This window comes from Lepus europaeus, chromosome 21 (genome assembly GCF_033115175.1).
Source record: "Lepus europaeus isolate LE1 chromosome 21, mLepTim1.pri, whole genome shotgun sequence".
Classification (NCBI taxonomy): domain Eukaryota; kingdom Metazoa; phylum Chordata; class Mammalia; order Lagomorpha; family Leporidae; genus Lepus; species Lepus europaeus.
The window spans coordinates 53,563,882-53,582,322 of record NC_084847.1 but is presented as its reverse complement, the minus strand read 5'-3'; the positions used below and the strand labels follow the sequence as shown (position 1 = coordinate 53,582,322).

The 18,441-nt window shown below is 61.8% G+C and overlaps 2 protein-coding genes across 2 annotated transcripts; one reads left to right on the top strand and one right to left on the bottom strand.

Annotated features, from left to right (window-relative positions):
* Positions 1–1,309: 1,309 nt before the first annotated feature.
* On the top strand, positions 1,310–3,418 carry MOSPD3 (motile sperm domain containing 3). Its single transcript, XM_062179582.1, has 5 exons — positions 1,310–1,755; positions 1,892–1,967; positions 2,162–2,391; positions 2,951–3,115; positions 3,218–3,418. The coding sequence occupies exons 1-5, from the start codon at positions 1,551–1,553 to the stop codon at positions 3,247–3,249; spliced, it is 708 nt and encodes a 235-aa protein (XP_062035566.1). The 5' UTR covers positions 1,310–1,550; the 3' UTR covers positions 3,250–3,418.
* Positions 3,419–6,653: 3,235 nt separating this feature from the next.
* Positions 6,654–18,416, bottom strand: TFR2 (transferrin receptor 2). Its single transcript, XM_062180372.1, is given in 21 exon segments — positions 6,654–7,172; positions 7,174–7,218; positions 9,741–9,881; positions 10,259–10,486; positions 10,575–10,659; positions 10,747–10,823; positions 10,905–10,972; positions 11,081–11,144; positions 11,245–11,327; positions 11,630–11,749; positions 12,357–12,520; positions 12,846–12,985; positions 13,126–13,242; positions 13,571–13,693; positions 13,788–13,899; positions 13,974–14,114; positions 16,543–16,729; positions 16,839–17,091; positions 17,298–17,358; positions 17,750–17,791; positions 18,395–18,416. Coding segments are annotated over 19 exon segments (2,394 nt in total). The 5' UTR covers positions 17,331–17,358; positions 17,750–17,791; positions 18,395–18,416; the 3' UTR covers positions 6,654–6,959.
* Positions 18,417–18,441: the final 25 nt, after the last annotated feature.

Here is an 18,441-nt window from a genome sequence, read left to right as displayed (position 1 = left end):
ATGGGAGTTTCTGGCTTCTTCCGGGCCCGGCTCCAGCTGATGCCGGTGTCTGTGGAAGGAACCAGTGGATGGAAGACCTCTGCTTCTCCCTCTCTGTCCACTCTGCCTTCCAAATACATAAGAATACAGCAGGAGGTCAAGCAGTACTGTAGCAGGAACAGGAACACTGGAGTGGGCGCTCGCCTCGCGGCTGGATGCTCACAACCCACACTGGAGTACCTGGGTCCGAGTCCTGGCTGCCAGTGCAGACCCTGGAGGGTGAAGTAGGCAGGCGTAGGGGGTCATCTCCGATTTCAAGGGTCTGGGTTCCTGCCACCCGGCGGACCAGCTGGATGCGTGGTGGGCATCTGGGAGTGAACCCAAGGATGGGAGCGCGCTCTTTCCAGTTAAAAGAAATACAAGACAAAGGGGGGCGGGGATTCTACACAGGCTGTCCTCATAGGCTCAATTTCGTTTTTGCACCACTGCTGACGTTCGGCTCAGGGTGAGATTCCTCACCTCGGCGGGGCTATTTCCTGACCTGTAAAAGCCATCAAGATTCTACCGGATGATGTACGTGGCAGGGGCTGGCGGAGCGGGATCCTGGTACCAGTGTGCACGGGGAGAAACGGGATAGGAGCCCTGGGCCGAGGCCCGAGTTCCACCTGGGAGCAGCCTCCAGCGGTTCTGCTGCGAGAAGCCGAGGCGGGAGACCCAGGACCTCGCTCTCGGAGGCAGAGGAACGGACAAAGCTCAACCCGCAGCTCCGCCCTCGCCTCTCCCGCTTAACTCGGGGCTACTCGCGCTAAACTCCTACGTCACCGTCACCAAGCCAATCGCCGGCGCCAAGCGGGAAGGCCGTCTGTTTGGCCTTCAGGCACACCAATCGGCGTGTCGCTACGGCGGAAACGAGGCCGTCCGGCCAATAGGAGAGGTCGTACGGCGGAAGTGCAGACACAGAGACTCGCGGGAAGATGGCCGCCTTGGTCGGGCTACCAGCTGATTGGCAGGGGCTTTGACCACCAGGTGAGCCTCATAACACCAACGGCCGTTCGGAGCCGGAAGCCCGACGAGACGCGGGCCGAGCTCAGGGAGGAGGGGTCGGGAACACGCAGGCGAGTCGGAAGGCAGGGAGCGTGAAAGGCAGCTCGGGAGAGTGTTGTACAGCGGGCGGAGTCTGGCCGGAAAGAGGGGGGCGGGAGCGTCGGGACGCCCGGAAGAGGCGGGACCTTCCGAGGTGGGCGGGACTTGTTGGGCCCGCGAACCCAGCCTGACGAGAAGGCCGGGATTGGGAGCAGCGAGGGGCAGGTTTAGTGGGGTGGGCGTGGCCATCGAGGTTGGGTTTTGGGGCGGGATCTGAAGGGGGACCTGGGGCAAAACTGGGAAGGGGACAGGTGTGGGGGACCTGGGCCTGGGTCTGCGGGCCCCCCCTCGAGCGGGGCTCCGAGCGGTGGCGTCGGCGGCGGCACCATCAGTCCAGGCCCTGCCCCACGGTCGCATCTAGTCCCCAGCCCTAGACTCCAGGCCCTGCCCTAGTTCTGCCCTCGGATGTCCGACCTCCCAGAGCCTGCATGCGCCGTGGGGCGCCCCAGGACCAGGAGCTGGTGGGTCCGGGGGCCCCTGGGCGGGGGTCCCGGAGCGCCCCTCCTCCCTCGGGGCCGGTTGTTCCGGTCCTCGTCTTCCCCCCGGATCTAGTATTCAGAGCGGACCAGCGGAGCGGCCCCCGACAGCTGCTGACCCTCTACAACCCCACAGGAACTGCGCTTCGCTTCCGAGGTGAGGGAGGGAGCGCCCCCCGCTAGGGACCTGGGGGCGGGCGGGCTGGTTGAGGTGGGCCAGATGTCCAGCCCTGGGGCCGAAGGCGTCCCCCCCGTGGCTTGTCCAGCGTCTCTTGGTGCGTCTTTACCCCCAGTCCTGTGCACAGCACCTGCGAAATACACGGTGTTTGACGCCGAGGGCTACGTGAAGGCGCAGTCCTGCACTGACATGTGAGTGAATTGTGGGGAGGGGAGTTGGGCCAAAGCCAGGGGTCGCTGCAACCTGTTGTCTTGGCGCTGAGACTTTGTCCTGTCTGGGGATCCAGGCCTGAGGGAGAGGCAGGGGCGGAGGGCCGCGGGTCGGGGGTGGAGGGTGCACGCCTGGAGTACTTGGTGACCGCCCCTCACTTCTCTCCACGGGACAGAGTGATTCGCCATGTGGCCCCCGTCCCCAGCCACTACGACGTCCAGGACCGATTCCGCATTGAGCTGTCGGAGGAGGGAGCCGATGGCCGAGTGGTGGGCCGCAAGGACATCACCTCGGTTCTCAGAGCCCCAGCACACCCCCTTGAGCTTCAGGGACAGCCCGCCCCGGTGCCCCCCCTGGGGCCCCCTGCCTGGACAGCAGCCCCCATGGCCAGACCCTTCCAGGAGAGTGAGTGAAGGGATGGGGCTTCTGTGGGGAGAAGGAGCTGGCGTTAGCCTAGACACGAACTTTGTTGGGTTTCCCGGGATCTCCTTTTGCCCTAAGAGCTGAGGTTTTATATGGAGTACGTGGGGCAGGGCGGTGCACAGGGAAGACTGCAGGTTCCCTGGCTTTTGGCTTCTATGCAGAGGGGAAGTTCTTCCTTCAGTCTAACTGCAATACTTCCTGTCCAGTGCCAACCCAGTTCAGTTCAGTAAGAAACCTGTTGAGCAACCACACTGGGCTGAGTTGCGAGCTGGGTATGGGAAGCAGAGAGTGGCCCCTGCCTGTCAGGTGGGCGCCCAGAAGGCCGTGAAGAAGGCACAAGAGAGAAAGACACGGCCGGGAGCTAGAGGAGAGAGGGCTCTCCGTGGCTGCGGGGACATGGGTGCTGGCGAGGAGAAGGTACTTTGCACTGTGCTCCTGGGGGCTCCTGGGGGATGCAGCTCCCACGTTGAGCCCCCTCCCTGGAGCACCTGAGGCCGGGCGGGAGTGCCGAGCGCAGCTGCTGATGAGCCCTGTCCCGCAGCCCCCCGCCAGCAGCTGGCCACCAGCTCCTTCCTGCTCTTCTTGCTGACCGGCACAGTGTCTGTGGCCTTCTTGCTGCTCCCACTCCAGGACGAAGTGGGCAGCCAGCTGCCCCAGGTCCTGCACGTGTCCCTGGGACAGAAGCTGGTGGCAGCCTACGTCTTGGGTGAGCGTTGCAGCGGCTGGGGACCCGGGCCTTAGAGAAGGGAGAGCGGGGCGCCAGGGGCAGGCTGCTCACTGACCTGGCTCTCTCATCCTCCACCCCCAGGCCTCCTCACCATGGTGTTTCTCCGGACCTGAGCCCCCTGCCCCCGTCCCCCCCAGGCCGGGACTCAGGCAGCCACTGTGACCTCTTTCCTTGCCTCTGCTCCCTCCTCCTCCCTACCCACTCCTCTCCCCCGTCCCCAGAGCAAAATATCCAGGGATTTGTATTCATTTTCCAAGTTGAATAAAATAACTTTTTAAAGTTGCAGTGGGAAACGTAGGATTGTTGGCCCTAGGTTGCCGTCTCTTACTTGGTACTTGGGCAGCCTCCTGTTCCTGCCGCTCCCAGTCCTGGGGCTCGGGCGGCTGGAGCAGTGACGGGGCCCAGGAAGGATTTAGGAGCCTTGAACAAGTCTTGTTATTTCTCTGAGCCTCCGTTCCTATCTGTAGAATGAGGACAAGGGGCAAGTTGATTTTATTTATTTGAACGGCAGGGTGAGAGATCTTCCATGTCCATTAGGTCGGGAGGCCATCAGTTGTGCAGCTTGGCTTCGGGGGGCCTTGGGGCCTGCCCCACTGCCCCAGGAGTCTTGTCCCTCCCACACCCTCGAAGGCACAGGAGGGCGTGGCCCGGATAACATGCAGGGGATGGGTCTGCATTTGTGTCCGGGAGCCTGGGTAGAGTTCCGGCCATGGCCCCCCAACCTCTCTTGCCAGACTTTTGGATAATAACCATTCACGTTAGGCTGGCCCTGGCAGGTCCCCAAAATTCACTGGAGGTGCCACTCACATTGCTATGAGAAGGCCTTGTTGCTGGTGGGCTCAGTGAGCTTTGGTTTTTTTTTTTTGTTGTTTTTTTTTTTTTTAATTTTTTTTTTTAATTTGAAAGGGAGAGAGAGGGAGACTCAGAGAGAGTGATCTCCCATCTGCTGGTTCACTTCCCAGATGGGCACAACAGCCAGGGCTGAGCCAGGCCAAAGCCAGGAGCCTGGAACTCCATCCTAGTCTCCCATGTGGGTGGCAGAGGCCCAAGTACTTGGGCCATCTGCTGCTGCCTTCCCAGGCACAGTAACAGGGAGCTGGACAGGAAATGGAGCAGCTGGGATGCAAAACAGATGCTCCAGTATGGGATGCCAGCGTTGCAGGCAACAGTTTCATCTGCTGTGCCACAATGCTGGCCCCTCAAAGCTTTTGAGACAGCTGTCTCCTTGGTTCTCTGTAAAATTACTTACAATAAACCCTCTGTAAGTTGAGAACGTTAAGTTGAAAGTGCACTTACTTAATCTACCTAACCTGCCCGGCATCCGTGCACAGCTGACTCCCCTGGGGCTGACTGGGAGCTGCACTCGCTGCCATGGCCCAGCATGGAGAGAGAGGACCAGACCCCATAGCACTGGCCCAGAAAAAGATCAGTTTGAAGTAGGGTTTCTGCTGAATGTGTTTCACTTTCCCACCATCATAAAGTCAACAAGTCATAAATCAGCCACTGGAACCGAGAACCTTCTGTATAGGGGTGAGAAGAGACTGATGGGTAAAGCTGCTGCCTGCAGCACCGGCATCCCGTATAGGCACCGGTTCGAGTCCCGGCTGCTCCACTTCCAATCCAGTTTCTGCTGTGCCCTGGGAAAGCAGTGGAAGATGGCCCAAGTTCTCGGGCCCCTGCGCCCATGTGGGAGACCCAGAAGCAGCTCCTGGCTCCTGGCTTCGGATCAGCGCAGCTCCGGCCATTGTGGCCATCTAGAGAGTGAACCAGGATGGAAGACCTCTCTGTCTCTACCTGTGCCTCTCTGGAATTCCGCCTTTCAAATAAATAAGTCAAAAGAGAAAAAAAGCAACAACAAGATCAGAAGCACTTCTGGTCCCAGGAATTTTAGATAAGGGATAATCACCCTGTGCCTGTGTCTCCACCCTCACTGAACAAAGGCTGGGCAAGGCAGGCCTGAGGAGGCCGCTCCGACAGGTACGTGGCCACTACAGTCTTACAGGGACCCTTGTTCAGAAGGACACTGTTTGAGGTTTCATCTGTCGTTGCTGTCTTGAAATGCTTGGTAATCTTATTTTTGTGGTTTTTTTTTTTTTATTTCTAAATATTTATTTATTTTGAGTTAAAAGGAAAGAGAGAGCTTCTATCTGCTTGTTCACTCCCCAGATGGCCATAATGGCCAGCACTGGGCCAGATCGAAGCTGGGAGCCAGGAGCTTCTTCTGGGTCTCCCATGTGGGTAGCAGGGGCCCAAACAAAGGGGCCACTGTCTGCTGCTCTTCCCAGGCCATTAGCAGGAAGCTGGATTGGAAGTGGAGCAGCCAGGACACAGACCAGTGCCTATATGGGATGCCAGCACCACAGACAGCGGCTTATACCCTGCATCACAACACCCACCCCAATAATCTTACTGTTTGAGTTTATGCTTTGGAAGGGAAATTCGCCCTGACAGTGGAGGGTGGGTTCTGGGCTACAAGGTCCCTGCTGGCAGCCAGAAACAGCTGCCACCCTCCTCCCCCAGCAGGGGCCTGGGCACCATGGGCTGTTCCCACCAGTCTGTGGGGCAGCACCCTGGGTGCCTGGGAGGGTGTGCCTAGGGAATGCGGCAGTGAATAGCAAAGAAAACATGGCCGATTGACAGCCTGGAAGAAAGAGCATTGTTTCTGATTTTTTTGTTTTTAATTAATTTATCTGAAAGGCAGAGTGAGCTTTCTTTTGCTGGTTCACTCCGCAAATGGCCGCAACAGCCAGGGCTGAGCCAGGCTAGAGCCAGGAGCCAGGAACTCCATGTGGCCCCCCACTGGGCGGCAGGGTCCGAGTTCTTTTTTTTTTTTTTTTTTTTGACAGGCAGAGTGGACAGTGAGAGAGAGAGAGAGAGAGAGAGAAAGGTCTTCCTTTGCCGTTGGTTCACCCTCCAATGGCCGCCGCGGTAGGCGCGCTGCGGCCGGCGCACCGCGCTGTTCCGATGGCAGGAGCCAGGTGCTTATCCTGGTCTCCCATGGGGTGCAGAGCCCAAACACTTGGGCCATCCTCCACTGCACTCCCTGGCCACAGCAGAGAGCTGGCCTGGAAGAGGGGCAACCGGGACAGGATCGGTGCCCCGACCGGGACTAGAACCCGGTGTGCCGGCGCCGCAAGGCGGAGCATTAGCCTGTTGAGCCACGGCGCCGGCCCCGAGTTCTTGAACCACCTGCGGCTGCCTTCCCAGGTGCGTTAGCAGGAAGCTGGATCAGAAGCAGAGCAGCCAGGGTTCAACCTGGCACTCAATGTGGGATGCGGCATCTCAGGCTGTGGCTCAGCCCGACCCCTGTTCCTGCTTTTTCAACACCAGGATGAGGCACTGAGCCAGGTCCCCACCCCACGATGGTCTCTGGAGAAGGGTCTTCATTATTTTCTTAGTTCCCTACAGTTCAGCCTTCCCCACCAAATTCCTGGGACCTCTGGGCCCCCTGCCCAGCCCTTCCCTAAGTCTCAAAGGAGTGAGACGGGTGAGGAAGAACCGACAAGTACTAGACAGACAGTGGCCTCAGGAGGTTTATTGAATCCAGACCCATGGCCCTCTCCGCGGAGCACCTGTGGGCACAAGGTCACGATGCCACCATCTCTCCTGTGAAGACAGCGGCCACGTCCCAGGCCTGGCCAACCTTCCAGAAGGTGGAAGGGGGGCTGAGAGTGAGCGAGGGGATGGCTAGGGAGGAATGGTCACCTCCTCCCACCCGCGGGGCCGCGGTCTGCGCCCAGGCTGAGGAGGGGTCAGTGGCAGCAGCGGGGAGAGGAGGGCCCCGCAGGGCCCGGGGGCAGGCGCCCAGGAGGGCTGGCGGCCCTCAGAAGTTGTTATCGATGTTCCAGACGTCCCCGCTCAGCGCGTTGGCTGCCCCCTGCAGCGTCCAGGTGAGCAGGGCCAGCTGGCGCCGGAAGCGGCTCTCCTGGAAGCCCAAGCCTGGCTCCACCCCGGAGTCGGTGCGCAGCAGCCGGAGATGGTCGAGCAGGGCGCCCAGCGTGTGGTCCCCACGGCCCAGGAAGATGTGGCGGAACGGGGGAGTCGGCCGGCGACACGTACTGGGACAGGAAGTAGAACTCCACCTGCGCACACAGGGGCGGCAGCTCGAGCTGGGGGCTCCAGGCCTGGCTCTTTCCCGCCAGCGGCCCCTCGGTGATCTGGTAGCTGCTAGCTGGCTTGGTCTACAGCCAGGAGCGGCCCAAGTCCCACCTCCCTGTGGCTGCCCAATCAGGAACAGCCGTGCTCTTGACGCCATCAGTTGTCGGGCAGGGGGCGTCCTCCCGCCAAGTTGGGTTCTAGCCCCCACGCCTGCCTCTCGGTCACCCCTTCACTTCCTGCCCAAGGCCTCAAAGAACAATCTATTGTCCTGGCGTTTCCCTTCTTAATACCATACCTCTCCACACCCAGCCACTCTGCCCTACCTCCCCCAATGTCCACAGCCAGGGTCAAAGGTCAAGGAGACACACAGTCCTGCCTGATTCTGCTCCTAGTCACCTCTGACCCGCGTGCTGTTCTCTGGCCTCACCTCCTCCCACCTGGCTGCCGGCCCCTCTGCTTCCTCCTCCTGCTCCCCGAGCAGCTGAGCAGCCGGAGGGCCTCCCGGCAAATACCAGAATCAGCCACTCCCGCGAAATCGGAATCCCCAGGGGCAGCTCCCTCGTTCACTCAGAGCTCGTCCACGTCCCCAGCTTCACCCAGGTAAACCCCCTCAACCAAGTCACTCACAGGACCACCGCCCTGGGTTAGGGCGTGGGACCGACCCCTTGCAGAACCCGAACCTGCTTTCCCTGGTGAGCGCCACCATCTTCCCCGTCACAGGGGAGGGAGGTGGGGGTGAGCCCAGGCTTTGGGGGGGGGTCTCTGGTTTTGTGTGACCTGGGGGAGTTTCTTAGCCTCTCATAGGAGCCACCTCCCTCTCGGACTTTGGGGGAGTCCTACTGGGGAAACTGAGGTACAGCTCCCAGCAGCTGCCATTGCCACGCCCCTCCTCCTCCCTCAGTACCCAGGCCACCCTCAGCCAGAGCACCGCCTTTGTGAACTTCATTTCCTCTTCAGCCCACTTACGCCGCCCCTCTGCCACCTCACTCACTGCTCAGAAACCCTGCCAATTCCCTTGGCGCTCAGACCCTCAAATTCCAGCGCCTTCTCCCAGCATGCAGTGCTCCAGCAAGGGATCCCTAACCGACTCCTGGGCGCTCGGCTCCCCTCTGCCTCTGCTGTCCACGCCCTGCCTCTCAGGAAAGCCAGGCCTGTGTCACCACCACACCCTGGTTCTGTAGCAACTCAAGTTCTGCCTGTACCTCAACACCCAAGTCACAGTCTAAAACAGAGGTCAGCAAACTCCCTGCAAAACGCCAGACAGTGCGTATCTTAGGCTTTGCAAGCCAGACTGTTCCTACGGCAATGACTCCGTGTGGCCACTGTTGCACTAAGCAGCCACACGAAAACCAATGAGCATGGCCGTGTTGCAATAAAACTTTATTTACAAAACCACGCAGTGGCTGAGTCTTGCCTGCTGGCTGTAGTTTACCAAACCCCCTGTCTGAGCTACAAAGTTCTTTGAGTCTGGCCCCCGCTCTGCAGTCCTGGGTCCCTGCCTGTCCACCCTGAGCCAGAGCCATGCATCTCATACAAAGGTGCCTCCTGACCCTGGGAGAGACTGGGAGAGCGGGTGTCTTTTTTGTATTCCTGCAGCGATCAAACCAAGCAGAAGTTAAACCCAGGTCCGTGAATGAGAATGGACCCAGCCGGCTCTCCACGTCTGACCTCAGGGTCGCAGGCGTCTCGGCCGAGGGGGAAAGGAGCAGGAGAGAGGTCAGAGAAAGAAGCGAGGAAGAAAAAGAGGGATGGGCTTTGGGCTGGCGCTGTGGCACCGGGAACTAAGCTGCCCTGCAAGGCAGGCATCCCATCCTGGAGCGCCCGCCGGCTGGAGTCCCAGCTGCTCCAATTCCTGTCCTGCTCCCTGCTAATGCACCTAGGAAATCAGCACACAGCCCAAGTGGGAGACCAGGATGGAGGTCCTGGGTCCTGGCTTTGGCCTGGCCCAGCCCCAGCTACTGTGGCCATTTGGGGAGTGACCCAGCGAATGGAAGCTCACTCTCCCCTGCTCCCTCCCCTCTCCCTCTCTTTGCCTTTCAAATAATAAATAAATAAAATCTTTTTTAAAAATGGAAGGATGGGCTTTGTAAACAGAGGCAATATGCGATGCCAAAGGAGGCAGCCGGAAGCAAGAAGTAGACACTTCCTCCAGGGAGCCCTTCTGGGTTTCGCCCAGCTCACTACCAGAAGAAAGAGAGCGCTCCACGTTCCAAATTTCTCTAGCCTCTTCCACCACCCAGGCCTTAAGCTTGTCCTCTAAGGCTGTGGACCACTGTCGACGTGCTTCCTGGAGGTAACTGCGGGGCTCTGCTAGATGTTGCCAGGGTGATTGGCCAAGGTCCTGGCCCTCCCGGCCCATCTCACCACTTGGCAAGGGCAGGCTTAGCTAGCGCCCAGAGGACGAGGCGGAGCTAGCCCCGTGAACGCGCAGGGCAGGGAGCGCCCCCCACCCCGGAGAGGCCGAGGGTCCCTGGGGGCGGGGCGTCGGGGCGGGGCGGGGCCTCACCCGCATTATGCGCACGTTGTACATGCGCATCAGGCGCTCGTCGCGCTGCTCCGAGCTGTAGATCTCCTTCCGCAGCTTTTCAGCCGCCCGGATGTAGTCCCCCCGCGCCGAATACACCCACTGCAGGGTCAGCCCGCGGGCCTGAGAGCGGAGGCGCGGGCTGGGGCCGGCGGAGGGGCCAGGACCCCGGCCCAGGATGGGGTCGGGGTGCTAGGGGACGGGGCTGGGACCCGGAGCCTGGCAGGAGCGAGCAGGGATCGGGGCACAGAATGCTGGGGGGAGGGTGCGGAATGGAGAGGAGAGGACCCTGGACTCTGGCGTTCGCGGAGGGCGGGGCCCCCGGGACCTGGAAGATTCCAGCTAGGCCCTCGGGGCTTAGGGGATTGGGGATGGGAGGAAAAAGGCCAGGGTGCCACAGGGGACCCAGACCCCGAGGGCTGGGGGAGCCCGGGCCCCACCGTAAGGGGATATCGTGCCCGCCACCCCCAGAGGCCAGGACCGCGCTTGGCATCTTGGACCTTGAGGTCCCCGGAGAACTCGTTGAGGCTGCCAATGTGCCTGAGGACCACGTCCCCGTAGCGGCCGAAGTCCAGGGGCAGCAGGTGATCGTGGCTGAGCCGGATGAGCAGCAGCCCCGCGAGCTGGGCCACAGCCTGGGCCACGGCGGGCAGGCGGCCTCGCAGCATCCTGTGCAGGTTCTCATAGGTGTCCTCCTTCGTGTGCAGGAACGGGTAGACCTGGTCATCCTGCCGGGACACGGAGCGGCTAGGGCAGCGCGTGGTGCGGGCGGGCGGCGGGGCTGGCGCTGGGGGCCGGGGCGGGAGGCCCACTCACCTCCAGGAAAGAGAATTCCACAGCAGGGACCCCCGCGAAGGCCGTGAAGGAGTAGGCACTGCTGTCCATGGGCAGGGGTCTGATCCTGGGGGCAGGGAGGTTGGGGGTAGGGGCTCCATGGGCTCAGCCGCCCCTCCTCCCATCCCCCCAGCTCCCTCCCACCCCCACTTACACCTCAGCATCCCAGCTGGGATTGGTGACCACCACCTGCTGGTAGAGGGTCTGCCCACTGTGGTTAGGGGAGTCCACCTGGGGACAAGGTGCGGGCTGGGGTCAGCTCTGCCCACACCAGCGCCCCTGCCTGAGCTGTGCTACCCAGCGGGCTCTTGCCTGCTTCAAGATGTTCTCAATGAGGCTGATCAGAAGGGGGCTGGTCTTGGCGTGGAATTTGTCATCTCCTGAATGGGCAGAGCGAAGCCAGGCTCAAGGCTTAGCCTTGGTGCAGGGGGAGGAGGCGGGTGGACGGGGAGCCTTAGGGCCAGGGGGCAGCACTGTCCCCGGCTCACCCATTACCGCGTTGTCCAGGCTCACGTAGACCACGGCCTTGAGGTGCAGCACGCTGAGGTAGCCCTGTGTGTGTGCGGGTGGGGTATGGGGGGTGTTCAGGGTATGGAGTGGGAGCCCCCAGCTCACCAGGCTGTCAGGCCACCTGCCCAGGACCCCATGTCACCTCCAGCCACTCTGTGGAGCCCACGCTTCCAAAGTCGCCCCCATCCCAGCTGATGAAGAGCAGACTTCTGCGGGGCCGGAAGCCTGGGGGGGCAGAGGGAAGGGGCATGGCTGGGGCCAAGCAAGGACCCCCTCTCTGTGTCCCTGTGTCCCAGTCACATCTCCCATCGGGCCTCCATCTCAGTCTGTCTCACCCTGCGTCTGCCCTGTCTCAGCTCCGCCAGTGCCGAGCTGGCTTTGCCTACGGAATCTCCTACTAGGAAATGGAGGTTCGGTGACACCGGGGCCGTGGAGGAGGCAGCTTTGGAGCCCAGGGCACGGTCGCCACCCTCCCAACTGCCTCTGGTCCCAGCCCCAGCACCGCAGGGCCCAGGCCTTGACCTTACCGTTGCTCACCATGGAGGAGAAGGTTCGCACCAGCTCCAGCAGGATAGCGGTGCCCACGGCAGACTTGGCTGCTCCCGGACCCCAGGCGTCTCTCTGGGCTCCAATGACAACATAGTGATCTGGGGAGGGCGTGTTGGGGGCCCAGCTCTTAAAACGGGGCCCCAGGGCCCCACCCCTCACGGCTCCATCCCCTCCGCCAGCCCCATCTCTGAGTTGCCCCGTGTCGGCCACCCCAGCCCTGTCCCCTTGTCTTTCCCCAATGGCCTGCTCCCTGGGCAGGGTGGCAGGGGACACTCCCGACTCCATTGTCTCACTGCTCCTCAGGATCCACTGGTTGCTGGGTCCCGACAGGTTTTCCCCTCTAACTCCCTGCTCCCAATCCCACCACCAGCCTCCTCGTCTGAACCCCACCGCAGGCCTCCCTGCTCCTGCCCGGTGGCACTTACCTGCACCACACTCAAGCCCTGCTCTCTCTAGGTGAACAAGCTGCGTTGGCCCCACCACCAGCTACATCCGGTTAACGCTTGAAAGGCTTATGGCTCTCATCTGACCTCCTTCATGCTTGGGTCTCTGTTACCCGCCAACCTGGGGCCTGCTCACCTCCAGCGCTGGGGGGCTCACTGTTGAGCAGCACTGCCCGTTCCACTGCTGGGTGCCCCACCCGTCCCCGCTCAGCCTCTGTCCACCAGCCTCCCTCCCCTGTCCCCTCTGGGCAGGTAAGCATACCTGGCTCTGAGAGGCCCTCGATGCAGCCAAAGATGTTGTTAATGGGGGTGGAGGCCTTGTGGTTGTTGACCTCAAGGAGCAGGCCTGGCCCAGGGCCCAGGTGGTAAGGGGGACCCGGCAGGTGCCCCTGCCATTCCTGGGGGGCCACAGGGCCTTTGAGCTTCCTGGAGAAGAAGAAGACAGGAAGGATTGGCAATGGCCGAGGGCCAGGCTACAGAGGAGCCCAACACCCACTCTTCACCCTTTCCCTCCCGCCCGCCTCTGCCTCCTCCAGGTGTCTGCCCCTACCCTGTGTCCAAGGGGGCAGTGCAGCCCAGGCTGCCCTGGGCAGTTGTGCAGGGCGTGTCTGGCACCAGCGCCCAGGAGAGGTGGGTGAGAAATCTAGCTGGAACTTCATTGGCCAGTCGCTCGGTCCTGGCCAGAAGTGTGTCCGCCCAGAAGAAGGGTCTCCTTTTCCTAGTTCACCCCCGGCCCCCTCCTCCCTCTCACCCCAGCAGCTGGGAAGCAATGTCTCCACTGATGGGCTGGGCTGGGATGCTGGGGAGGCCTGAGGATTCCACCGGAGGGAACTGGGTTTGGTTGAAGGAAGGGAAGCCAGGCGTGTAGGGGTCGCCAGTTCCCAGGTGCACCTGTGGTGAAAAGCGTGCCCGCCCTGAAACTCTGGGCTGGGCTTCCCTGAATCGGGGGGGGGGGGTGTCAGCCCCCTTCCCAGCAAGGAGGCATGGCCTTGGGATCCCAGGAGGGCATTGCTGGCTTCCCTGAGACTCACGTGTCCATACACAGCGCGGTGGCTGGCCAGGCCTAGCTTGTGTGCGTCCTGGGAGAAGTCGGCTGGGTCTGGGTATATGAGCACCCCCCGGGCACCAAAGGCCTGGGCGCTGGCCACCTGTGGGAGCAGGGCAGCCACAGGACTCCTTCACCCAGAGTAAACCAGTCATGTGGGACAAGACAAGCAAGCACAGGTGACAATGCACAGCCTTTGGCCTGCACTTGTCTAGCCTGTGGGTGGCACCACCTGGCCCTTCAAACCCGACGGTACCCCACAGCCCCTCAAGTGATTGCTCCCTGCCCGACTTTTGGTTCCCACAAATGTTTTCCTCCTACTGGCTTGTCTCTTTTCTTTTTTCTTTCTGACAACCTTCCACCCACTGCCAGGGGGCAGTCTGGTCCTAGAGCCCCCCAGCTCCACGCTGTCCACCACCAAAGACCCTCACCTTCTGGGCAAAGCTGGTCACACCCACGCGCACCAGCAGGAGGCGGCCGGCCGGCTCCACGCCCCTGGCCCGCAGGTCCTGCAGGTCCTCCGGGCGCCCATAGTGGGCGTACACCAGCTCTCCCTGGGGACACAGAGGATGGTGACACCATGCTCCCCGCCCCTCGGGAGAAGGGGCCCGCACTGTCCCACACCCTGGCACGGGCAGGAGCGCTCACCGTGGCGTTGCCCGTGGCGCTGTAGGGACAGTAGGCATCGGGGTCCTCCAGCTGGAGCTGCTCCCCGGCTCTGCCAGCCGTGTCGACCCAGTGCAGGGTGTTGGGGTGCGCCCTGAGGAGTGGAGGTGGTGAGTGCCCCTGGCCGCGCGTGCACCCGCTGCACGCCCACATCCCCCACGCACTCACGGGTCCGGGAACTGCAGCCCCACGTAGTGCGTGTCGGTCCACACGTGGTCCAGCTTCTGGCGGGAGAGCGTGGCAAGGATGTCCTGGGCCAGAGCAGCCATCCCGGCCGAGCCCGCCACCCGTTCCCGACGGCTGGTCTGCCTGAGCGGGGAGAGGTGGCGTTAGGGCCTCGGAGAAGAGGGAGGATGCCAGAGACGGAGCTGCCCCAGGCCCGCGGCGGCCAGGGTAGGCGGGCAGAGGCAGCAGACCTCCATCTCCACCCTGTGCGCCTGGCTCTCGCCTCTGCATGGGCTGTACCCGCACAGCCCGCTGTCAGTCGGCTCCCCCGTGGCCTTTTTGCTGAGACAGACCCTCTCCCGCCCGCACTCCTCATCACAGAAGACCCCTCTGAGGGCTGGCCTTGGCAGAAACCTGGCCCAAGACACCAAGCGGCCTGGAGGCTCTTAGCTGGTTAATTGGTCAGTTAGTGAGTACATAGTTATTGGGCCAGTGCTGTGGCCTAGCAGGGAAAGCCGCCACCTGCAGTGCCGGCATCCTATATGGGCACCTGCTTCACTTCTGATCCAGCTCTCTACTATGGCCTGAGAAAGCAGTAGAAGATGGCCCAAGTCCTTGGGCCCCTGCACCTGCGTGGGAGACCTGGAAGAAGCTCCTGGCTCCTGGCTACAGATTGGTGCAGCTCTGGCCACAGTGGCCACCTGGGGAGTAAACCAGTGGATGGAAGACCTCTCTCTGTCTCTCTCTCTCTCTCTCTCTCTCTCTCTCTCTCTCTCTAACTCTGCCTTTTAAATAAATAAATAAAATATGTGTTTATTATTATTTATTTGAAAGGCAGCGTAACAGAGATGGTGAGGCAGAAGCAGAGAGAGAGAGAGAGAGAGAGAGAGAGAGAGATCCTCCATCTGCTGGTTCACTCCCCAAGTGGCCATAAGACAGGGCTGGGGCCGGCGCCGTGGCTCACTAGGCTAATCCTCCGCCTTGCGGCGCCGGCACACCGGTTCTAGTCCCAGTCGGGGCACCGATCCTGTCCCGGTTGCCCCTCTTCCAGGCCAGCTCTCTGCTGTGGCCAGCTCTCTGCAGTGGAGGATGGCCCAAGTCCTTGGGCCCTGCACCCCATGGGAGACCAGGAGAAGCACCTGGCTCCTGCCTTCGGATCAGCGTGGTGCGCCGGCCTCGGCAGCCATTGGAGGGTGAACCAACGGCAAGGAAGACCTTTCTCTCTGTCTCTCCCTCACTGTCCACTCTGCCTGTCAAAAATAAAAAAAAAAATAAAAAAAATAATAAAAAAAAAAGACAGGGCTGGGCCAGGCAGAAGCCAGGAGCCAGGAGCTTCCCCTGGGGGTCTCCCACGTGGGTGCAGGGGCCCAAGGACCTGAGCCATGCTCTGCTGCTTTCTCACATGATCCAGCAGGGAGCTGGGTCAGAAGTGGAGCAGGCAGGACTCAAACCGGCACCCCCATGGGGTGTCAGGGCCACAGGCAGTGGCTTCACCCGCCATGCCATGGCTCCAGCCAGTCCTGGAGATCTGAAGAGAGGGATGCTCCGCTTCTCACCCCCCAGGGCTCCGAGGAGGCAGACTCGGGCACTCGGATGTGGGGTGTGCGGACTTGTCAAGGGGGGGTCCTAAGCGCTGTGTGGATTTTGAAGTAGTGCAGAAGCATAGTGGGCCAGGGTGTGCAGAGGAGAAGGGCCGGGCGGGGGGAGAGAACAGATCAGCAGGGAGAGCTTGATGGCCTGGGCTTCACAGGAAGAGAGTTCCACCCCGGGAGAAATGGTCAGAACCTGGAAGAGTAGAGCCAGGAGCAGGCATGGCAACAGGCACTTTAACCCACTAAACTTCGCACCTTTCAAGGGTGCGTCCGTTTGCCCTGTGTGCCTCCGGCTGGCTGTTCTCCCTGCTGCACAGGACTTCACAGTGCGCACCACCGTTATTCTCTGGACCCACTGAACAGGTGCAATTTCAAACAGTCGCTCGAGCTCCTCCAGGGGACCCGTGGGGGTGGGGGTGGGGGCGGACATGGCACTGAGCCACGGAGTGCAGTGGACCCGAACTGAGGATAATGGCTGAGCTATGGGTTCTACTTTCGTTTTGTTTATTTGAAAAGCAGAGAGGCAGAGATAGACACAGAGAGCTCTCCCATCCTCCCCAGCAGGGATCGGCGCCCACTGCAGGACGAGACACACACAGGGCGCCTTTGCTGTGCCTCACGACTGCCAGTCTGGAGCGAGGTCTGTGCCCACAAAGGCACTTGTTCCTGCCTTCCTTCTCTGGTTCCCTGTATCACCCCTTCTCGGCGCCCCTCAAAACACCCCACTGCCATGGGTCCAGCATTCAGGGCTCTCCTGGCCTGTCCTGCCTCTGTCTTGTACAGGTGCCACTCTGAGCCCGAGCCTTACCCCCCCCACACCGCAATCCCCAATGCCCCTCCCCACCCGGGGCTGTAGACCAGGGAGGCCGGCAAGGCGGGTGGGAGGGCGCAGAGGGGGACGACAGAAAAGGAGGCTCAGTCTGAGCCGGCAAGGGGGGGGGAACCCTTCACAGCCAGGTAGGGGCCAGGCTGATGCTCACCTCATGGTGTCCTCCAGGCGCCCCTCCCCCAGGAGCCGCAGGAACATGGCCTGGAGGTCGCTCCAGTACAACGTGCCCTGGTGGAAGTCCGGGCCCTGCTCATAGTTGACATCGTCACCGACCACCAGCACGGAGTCCCCGCAAGCCTGGCAGGTCCCTCGGAAGGCCACGTAGCCCAGAAGGAAGGCTGGCGGGTGGCAAGACAGGCATTCTCCTTGTGCCCCCGTCCGGACCCCGGGGATCTCCCCCAACCCCAGCCCCGGGCCCTGCATTGTGGGAGTGGGGATGGCTCTCACCCCCCGTGAAGATCAGAAGGGCGGTCAGGACCAGGTAGGGGGCAGCCTTTTGTCCTGCTGCCGCCCAGGGTATGCTGCCGGGACGCCCTTGTCTAGAACCCAGGGTCTCGGGGCCCTTCAGCTCCATGGGGCAGAAGCGGGCCGGTGGCTCGGCCCCCTCCTCCCCTTCTTCCTCTTCCTCCTCCAGGCGTCCTGGCTGGGGGCCTTCCACACGCCTGTAGATGGTCTGGGAGGACCGAGGGGACAGCTGTTGCTGTTGGGGGGTGGGTGGGCATGAGCCTGGGGAAAGTGGTCTGGGGGATGGGGAAGGATCTGGTGGTAAGGGGGTCAGTGACTTTGGGGCAGGGGCGACATCTGGGAGATAAGCTGAGGGGGAGGACAGAGCAGGGAAGGGGAGGGGCCAGCCCTCGGGTTTGGGGGGGGGGGCTGAGGGCCTGTCCCCCACCCTACTGGTCTTACCGCTCTTCGGAGTAGACCCCAAAGTGGCTCCATATCCTTGTCCCCTCCTGAGCCCTGCAGGCTATCCTCCCCCCAGTGACAAAACCGTTTGTGGGAGCCCCCAGGGCCCCTTATCAGCCCTGGCAGGCAGCCGGAGCCCAGCCGCCCTCCCTCTCTAAGGTGGCCTCAGACCCGCCCTCCAGACATGACCCCAGCCCAGACCCAAGCAGAGGGGCTGTGCCCTCCCTGCCAATCCCTCCACAGCCCCACTCCTGCCCCCGCCCTGCAAAGCAATCAATTTTTTGACATTGGGGCAGACTTTGGCCTCCTAGTTCCTGTCAGGAGTGGGGGAGGAGTCCAGTAAGGAGGGGGCAGGGTGCAGATGTGGCTACCCCCTCTCTCCCACTTCCATCCCTCCCAATGCACAGGGGGGCCTCTTCCCAAGCCCCCCCACACCACTGTGGAAGGCTCACCATGAAGACCTGGGCCCCCTCCTGGTCTGGCCTGCAGGATCCCTGGGGGTGGGGGTGGGGGTGGAGGATCCTAAGCTACATCACACAGTAAGGGGCTGGGGTTTGGGCTCCCATGAGGAGCTCTCTCTGGAATCAGTCCCCTGCTGGCTCTGGCAAGGTGGGAGGACATGCCACCCCCCCCAACCCAGTGATTGCTCCAGGATGGGGGTCTAGGGTCAGGGGGAGGTGGAAGGAGCCCTGGCCAAGGTGTGGGCAGAGCTGGGTGACCTTGGGCAAGTCATGGCCCTCTTGGGCACTGGCGCCTCTGCTCTCGGTGGGACTAGGATCAGGGGTTTTCTGCCTCTTTTGGGTCCGGGACCCACTCTCTGAGAGTCTGAAGAAAGGCTGGGTGCCCTCACCCCAGAAACACATCCCAGGCGCAAATGACTACAATTTCACCCCAAGGGTGCAGGTCCCCAAGCTCCAATGAAGAGCCCAGAACAAGCAGCTCTTAATGGGAGGGCTCAGGGGTCTCCCCCGCGGAAACCCCAGCTCCTCCCCAGGTCCTGAAGTTCTGAGCTGTTGAGGTGTATCAGTGCCCCAGTGCTCGCCTCGTGCCTGTCACCGCCGAGAGCCCCGGGAAGGGACAGCGCAGCCCTGGCTCACCTGAGCTGCAGGTCCCGGGGTGCGTAAGCGCAGCTCGCCCGAGACTC

Excerpts from the sequence above, each read along its gene's own strand:
- MOSPD3 (XM_062179582.1), top strand. The coding sequence starts at position 1,551 with ATGCGCCGTGGGGCGCCCCAGGACCAGGAGCTGGTGGGTCCGGGGGCC. Across the intron at positions 1,756-1,891 it reads AACTGCGCTTCGCTTCCGAG|TCCTGTGCACAGCACCTGCG; the intron begins GTGAGGGAGGGA and ends CTTTACCCCCAG. Across the intron at positions 1,968-2,161 it reads GCGCAGTCCTGCACTGACAT|AGTGATTCGCCATGTGGCCC; the intron begins GTGAGTGAATTG and ends TCCACGGGACAG.